The sequence below is a fragment of the Opisthorchis viverrini genome (genome assembly GCF_000715545.1).
Source record: "Opisthorchis viverrini unplaced genomic scaffold opera_v5_43, whole genome shotgun sequence".
In the NCBI taxonomy this organism is placed as follows: Eukaryota; Metazoa; Platyhelminthes; class Trematoda; order Opisthorchiida; family Opisthorchiidae; genus Opisthorchis; species Opisthorchis viverrini.
Genome location: NW_008751699.1, coordinates 2008039 through 2015936, shown reverse-complemented (window position 1 = coordinate 2015936; position 7898 = coordinate 2008039). Strand labels below are relative to the sequence as shown.

The 7898-nt window shown below is 43.2% G+C and overlaps 1 protein-coding gene across 1 annotated transcript in view; it reads left to right on the top strand.

The window, feature by feature from the left end:
* T265_03176 (hypothetical protein) overlaps positions 1–7627 on the top strand; it is a gene marked incomplete at both ends in the record, with an annotated part of 26682 nt that extends 19055 nt beyond the window's left edge. The window contains 3 exons of the mRNA XM_009167589.1: positions 215–335; positions 3718–3805; positions 7431–7627. Coding sequence (XP_009165853.1) covers positions 215–335; positions 3718–3805; positions 7431–7451 — 230 coding nt within the window. The remainder of the gene's footprint in view (positions 1–214; positions 336–3717; positions 3806–7430) is intronic.
* Between the last annotated feature and the right edge of the window lie 271 nt (positions 7628–7898).

The following is a 7898-nucleotide window of genomic DNA, read 5'->3' as shown; positions in this document are numbered from 1 at the left end:
TATATATATATGGGTGAGATAAAGTGGCCGGTGCCGCTAGATTTAAAAAATTTCCTGATCCAACTGCTTTTTCCTAGTTAGTACTCCATGTCAAAAAGCTTTTCACTTATGTAGTACCGCTCTCGAACGAAAGGGTCAACTGGCTGTCTTTGAATTCCGTAACTAATGCCCACTGGTTTTCGGGAACTTATTCACTCGTTTACTTTGAATACAGCCGAACTGGGAGATTATATCGCGGATGAATGCCACCCAGGATATACAAGCCAATTCCGTTTGTTACCACATCAGTCAGCTGAGTTCGACAGTCAGGCAAGTGAATGGCACCGAAAATGCAGGTAAGCACGTTTTTTATTCATCACATCTTTGTGTATACGAAATAAGCCAACTGGATGACTGGACATTTTTGCTCCGAAGTTGCTTTTCTAGAACTGGTCAATAAGACCTCTAAATCTATGCCGTACACACACACACAGACAAGATCGTGAATTATGCAATCCACCGTGCTTCAGATAGTCCAGTAAACATTTCAGATCACGTGAGTACATGTGATGTTCACATTCTGTCCCGCAATCTTCTCATCGAGTGTAACGACGTTTGGGATGGTGAGTTTTCATGAAGCGATAAAACGGCCGTTCAGCCCAATTCACATGTTTTCGTCAACAGACTTTCTTAACATGTGACATACGCACACACACACTGTTGCCGAAATCTCCGTACCGGTGGGGTACAAAGATTGTTTTTGAATCACACTTTTTATTGTGAAGTCCACTTCGCGCTTTGCCGAATGGCCGGCAAACGGGGTGGATCGCTTTTAGAAGTGTAGTACAAGTGCCCATCGCAGTCATCCATAAAATTAGACACATTTCCGTATAACCTTTATATCAATACTCCCATTTTCACTTGCGTTATCAGTGGATCATAAAGGCGATTTTGTTCGTTTCAATGAGAGACTGATTTCAGATGGGTACATTTCGTTTTTTATGATAAACCTACGCGATGTTAATGACTGGTTCACTGATGTGACTGAAAATATTGTTTTAATGGTACAGGGTCAATTTCCTGCCGGACGATTTGAATGGTTTTCAGAACGTGATTGAAAAAGCGTCGCGCTTTCCGACAATTCATCCTCAGTCTTGGACATATATATAGAATGGAATAAAATCCAATTGATCTTAGGACATTTTGGTCAGATAAACAGAGAATGGTTGCAAGTCAAATGGAGGGTCTACCTGAAGAATGAGACCTGATACTGTCATCGCTTTTGGTCACAGAGTTCAAGTTGCAATAGTAGCGTGCTTGTCTCTCGCCCGAGGACCAATATTCCTGCTCTTATTGTTTTTGGTATCCTCAGTCTGACCTGGTAAGCAGGATCAAAAGCTATTTCGGTGTCCATTAGAGCCCCGGATATCGTACAAGGGATAAAAAGAAACTAGTTAGAGTGCTCTATTACCCTTTCTAGACGCTATATGAGAGCTGTTTTGACAGCTATCTGATTGTTTTACCGACGTGAGGGGCCCCTCAGGACTAGACAAACTGACAATGAGGTTGCTTGCTGAAGTGCTTTTTCCATTCTTGTCCAACCAGTGATCAGTTCGTAAAGAGTAAATGAACGGGCTCTAGATACTGCCGTTATTGAGGCATTGTTAAGTTTTTTTGTGACAATAGACAAGCCTATGAAATGTGAACAGACGAGTTTTTATGAAACTTCCCCACTGCTTCAGTGGTGTCAGTTTTTTTCATGGACATAAATGTGTCTCTAATGGCGTAGGACCAACCGGTTCTTCCAATCGTATTTAATTGTTCTATTTTTGAAAACTGTAATGAATGTGCACTTCAGAAACATACTTTCTCAATCAAAATGTTTGCTAGATGTGTTTTATCACATATGGTTGACACAATTCTTCCATTTGGCGTTTTAGTTCACTAGCTTTAAATTACTCAAGCTTGGGCTTAGCTGATAACCGCCCAACCTACCAAATAACCCAAGATGAATGTGCTCTAAGTATCCCTTCGCGTATTACTCCCCCCTAAGTGGACTCAACACCTAGTTGATACGGCCCGGAAAATCGGGACGCTGGGGTACTTCCACTTCTACGAATATTTATGTGTAAAGTACTTCACCCTAAGAAGGTCAGTGCACATCAGACACTCTTTTCAACCCATTGTTTGGTAATCCGCTTTGTAATGCGATTCATTCCCACACTCTACAGATAACTGCCCCGACGATTCAACTCCGTGAAATGCTGAGTTGGTACCTGTAAATTAAAGCGTATTTTTCGTTGTCTATAGTCTAAAATTGTCCGTCAGCATCCACGGCAATAGGCTTTTACAGCGTACCTGTACCATATTGGCTAATGTGCCGGTATCAAGACGCATTCAGCGCTTATTATGTCGTTTCTTTTTTGAGACAACGTGAGTGCAGAATATTGTTTGCGACTAGATATTGTGTAGGACTTAAGGCAAACGGTTGTTGTTGACCACTGCTTCACTATCAAGACAACAACTTCTCAGAAAACTACACCTCGCAATAGGTTCCCTGGGATAACTGCTCCAATATAACTGAGCTATAGAGGAAAAACACAAATAAGGTCGCCAACTTGGGAATGTAAATTCCTTTTTCAGTTCATTACCAGCAAGTCAGTACGCTGTAGATTGTGCCTCTGTCACAAAAAGGCCGAATCCTTTGTTGTGTGAGTGGATTTTGGAAATTTATATGGGAAGTTCCTCCTGCTGGGGAAGCCAGTCTAAGTACAGAAAGTCGAAGAACATTGCACAGGTGTTTCATCCTTATTGGGAATCATCAGAAGTGTGCATATCACAAACCGAACCCTGCTGGTTGTTGTTTGAACACTTAACCGTTTGTTCACGACTGGTTGATCAGCAGTGAGTTTAACTCGCACTTGAACAGGCTATAGTGCCTCTCTTCCTTGAATCACGAAATTCCGATCACGTGGTCACACGTTTCGACTGTGTCCACCATCGATGACTTCTTAGCTAGATATTTCACCCATGGCGTGAATTTTATTCTTCATTTGAGCAACTTTTACATTGTTGTCGGGGGGGCAGCATGTGTAAAGACGTGACGTGAATCCTGTGAGTGAAGGATGAACGATGCTTAATCCTGCCTAGTTAAGGGTTAGTCGCACCACTGATCAGCTGCTCTTGATCGAAAGGTTGGGTTTTCAAACTACGGGCAGGGTTCGTGACTCCCTGGAGTTTCGTGAGGTGCGCACTGCTAATGACTCTATGGGGATGAAACAGCTGTACAGCACTTCTTGGTTTCTCAGCATAGATTGACTTCAGTTACAGGAAAAAAATCTCAGTTAAAAATTCAACAATCTCCTCAGACTACCAACAATAGCTTCTAAACTAATATGCAAAAACGGTCTTAATAAGTAAGTAATTAATAGACAGGAGCAGTAGTCCCATTGGAGCAAGTTTCCTTGACCACGTGGCTTCACATCACCAATGGCTCGAGGCAAAGGGAATAGGGCATGCTTTAGCTGCTCGCCCTTTGCTCCACCGATTGTGGAATAGCGTACTGGCTTCTGCCTAAGTGTTCGAGCACCAGGTTATAATGACAGTTCGCCTGCTTCTTCATTTTCGGGGTTCTGTGTTATGACCAGAGATAATTTAAAACGTAGGCGCTTACATTTGGCCTTTAATGTTCCTTTCCAAATTGCTTGACAGCTGTTTTTTTCTCTCGATATCTCACAGTTCTATGGTACCATGCACTGCCGAGTTGGAGTTTCTTAACGTTGCTCGTCAACTCGAACGGTATGGTGTGAAGACAAACGAAATTTTGGTGAGCTCTGCTATTTTTAAGCGTTCTTTTTCTCGCTATATGATATGCAATCCTCGATGAGGTACAAAGGTACTCATTAAACCGTCGACCAGAGTTCGGATTTCACTGAGTCCGTTCCCACTGTCTTCTTATAACTGGTACCCAATCATGGACTTTTCACAACAGCTCATTATATGCTAAGTCTGCCTGCCTTTTATCGTCATCATGTAATGTCTAAAGTTGTGCCGCACCTCAAGCAGCAGACTGGATGGAGAAGCACGCTGATTCTGGGGTTTCATGCCAACTTTTATACGGCTGACCTAATGTGGCTTACGAAGCTGAATTTTACGTTTCGTTCGGTCAAGCTGGACTTCTAATCCACAGTGAGTTTCTCTTACTTGCATATTGGTCTATCAGCATGGTAGATAAACTTATTTACCTGCGGAGTTGTATGATCTCCGGTGAACTGGGTGGATACGAGAGCAATTTTCGAACTGGATGAGAGTCTTTGCCTGTACGAACAGAGGATGCACGAAAAATCTCAGCTTTGACCATTGCTGCCAACGAAACACTGTTCAGGTCTGTTTTGAACGTCGGATTAACAATTCTGAGGAACTCCAGAGATATAGGAAGAAGGTTGACAAGCTACCTAAGCTTCGTAGGTTACTTTACTTAGGACACGTTCTTCGCGCGTTAGATTACCGCCCATCTCTCAGACTTATGTTTGTCCATCCCTGTGCTGTTATGGGGGCCGACCAATGAAGCGTTAAACCAATTACCGGCAGACTCAGGCGGATCGACAATTTCTGCATGTCTGAATGTGGACTATGCGATCCAACTCATTAGTGGTTGACAGTCACGCATGGTCGAATCATGAAGTCAGTAGCTTCGCCTCATATAAGCTATCACCTTCATTGCGTAGCTCTCCAGATTCTAGCTCCCTCACATATCTGAACCGATTAACTGCGAACGAACTGATTACATCATTACCTCTAATGCTTGACCGAACCTTTTGCTCCCCCATTTCCTGGTTGCCGAACGTGCAGCAACTGGAGCCAAAATACCCTTGGTACATAGTTTACGGATGAAAAAACTGAACTCATATAAGCATCACCTTCATTGCGTAGCTCTCCAGATTCTAGCTCCCTCACATATCTGAACCGATTAACTGCGAACGAACTGATTACATCATTACCTCTAATGCTTGACCGAACCTTTTGCTCCCCCATTTCCTGGTTGCCGAACGTGCAGCAACTGGAGCCAAAATACCCTTGGTACATAGTTTACGGATGAAAAAACTGAACTGAACTGCTCACCCATACAATGCGCAATTCTCGGATGTCTCGCTGGTGGACTCCAATGTAATCAATTAGTTGAGAGTGACGCTGCCCACGTGACAGCTTTTTTAAAATCACGTGTTGGTGTTTCAAAGCTAACGCACAGTTCGGAAAGTTGGTCACTGCTGGTGTTCACAGTCCCGCGTTGAGAATGCCTGACACTGGGGAGATATCTCGACCAACACGTGCACTGAAGTGTCCCAGGGATAAAAACTTATCGGTTTTTTAACTTCACCGAAGGACAGCATCAACTTCCGCGTAGAAATTGCCGTGACAATCGTCTGCTAAGCATAGCGTTGGAGCGTGTGGACTGATCGCGGTCACTTCGTCGGTATGCTGGTCTCGTGTGTAATGAATGAAATCTTGTACTGATTTCGCAGTGTTCTTGTTCCAGTATTTTCTTGGTGCTGTTGGACAGAGCAAAACCGATATCGTGATCCCGTTCTCTCCGTCAACGGAAGCCTATGAAGTAGAATATGTATTCTGAAGCAGCCTCTCAAAGAATTCCTCCGTCATCCAGTCGTGTTCACCTGAGTGTTGTGACATCGAATCCGTATCTTTTCAGTTCGGTTGCAACGATGCGCCGTGTACTTGATCTGATCACCGATTTTAACCAGAAGTTTTCGGACGTTCCACCCCCGAGATGCCTAATGTGACCGAGAGGATATGACCTCCTAACCCTAAAAAACTGAGCTTTTAAATATTCAAAGTTGACCTTGTGGTTTTTAGTAGTAGCTTTGTTATCAATCTGTACGTAGCTGTTGGTAGAGAGCCAACTGTCAACAGATTCCGGAACCGAAGTAAGCTGACAACTGATGACAGATGTCATCGGTTATTCTGATGGAATATCAAATGCAAACAACTCGTTCTGTTCTCATAAGTGGTTTGACAGACGGCGTCAGCAGCGCATAATCAAAGTATTTTATTGGTTGGATTGCATAGCCTTCTGTATCTAGCTAGGGCAAAACGGACAAAAGTCTAGGAAAGCAAACCAGCAACCCAAACTCGGGTTTTCTCTGAAGAACCGCACGGGGCTACCACAGGCTTGGGCAGGTCTAACTTATCTTGTAAAATACCGCTCTAACTGAGAGAACGAAAATCGCTACATGTGGTCAAAAAGTGGTCTGGTGATGAATCCGTAGAAGTCCTTAACGCTGGGTGAATTTTCGCACATGTGGCATACTGTTACACCCTGAATTATTCGATGCTTTGGTATGTAATATATGGAAAGTTCTGGTTTGTCTACATAAAGTTCAACGGTTCGTTTACGCCTCCTAAGAGGCATTACCGTCTCTCCGGAACAACTTTCGATTGGTTCCGTAAGTAATAAATCGCCCCTAACAGGTAAAGCTCCTCCCAGAGACGGCCATTCAGAAGATAGTCACTTTTTCTCGGTATTCTTGAATCACCACCGGGAGGGGTGTCTCAAATGTGCAACGACGTCCCTCAAAGGGGTACCCATTAAAAATTTGCTTTTTGTTAACTATTCCAGACAGTTTTCTCAGAGCGGTAGAATTTACTGAGGCTGTTTCCTTTTGAGCGATCACCTGGAGAGACTCACGAAAAGTACATGCTTTCCCTTAGAGGGGACTTTTACGATGCGGGTAGTCTCAAGGGACTAACCTTGGTCGATCCTAGCTGAAACGTGAAGGATGTTGACCGTACTTCATACTGGTGAAAACAACTTTACACGACCAACTGTATCATCATGCCATTGATCAGATACCTGATTTCTCAGGAAACATATAAGCCCAGTGCACGAATTTCGTGTCATGGTCCTCTTTTCAGGGAGTTTTATGCTACGGTACTATTTAAAGTAACCCACTTTGGAAGGTAGAAGTCTGGCTTTTAAAATTCAGACCGAAACCACACGACCCAAATTGAGAACTCTTATTTGTGTGATAGTCTCTCTGGAGGGGTTGGCTTATTGGATTGGAGGGCTGTAACCGAAGCTACAAGCAAAGTATAGGAATCAGAGGGTGGTGAGCAGATAAACTGCCTCGTAAGTTCCCATCATGTTTGTGTGGTCATCTGCGCCTTCTTGACTATAGACTGAACATTATCTGACACCTCAGTGATCCGACAAGGGGCAGTTATCTATTCCTTCCTTAAGTCCCTTAATTTCATTTTTTAAATACACTCGAGAAACGCGTCTCACGCACAATGTTGTCGATGCGTGGTTAAGAAAGTCTCCATTGTTAAGTGATCAGAGTGTAATGCTCAAGCGCGAATGGAATTTCATTTCATATGTTTTGGCTTGAATGCTCGAAAGAATGCATGTCAGCTTACTGTCTAACTGTCCTTTCCAGATCGCGCTGCCCCTTCAGTAGTTCTGTTAGCTACACAGCTACAGAACACTGGGAGTTTATCGGTCACCTTCTTTTCACCTACCCGACAAAAAAGACAACACGTATCTGACCGACTGACAACTCAGAAACTTGTTTTTCACCGAAACTATGCCTTGTCGTAACAATTTCAATCAAATCTTCACTGAATTCCGAGTCATTTGTTTTTTATGACACTTCGAAGTCACAAGACATCTGTACCGGTATATTCAGATACAGAAGACATTTTCATCGTAAATCTTAAACGTAAAAGTGGCTGTTGTGGGTGTACTGCAGCAATTTTCATTCCAAAGTCGACGCACTTGGTGACGCTCAGTTTGAGGCTCTTGGTGATCGGATAGTTCTGTTTGCTCACAACCACGAACGAGTTTAGATTCCATGGTTTGTATTGCCTGATTTTGTTTTAAAAAAAGGTTTTGGTGTAAAAACTTT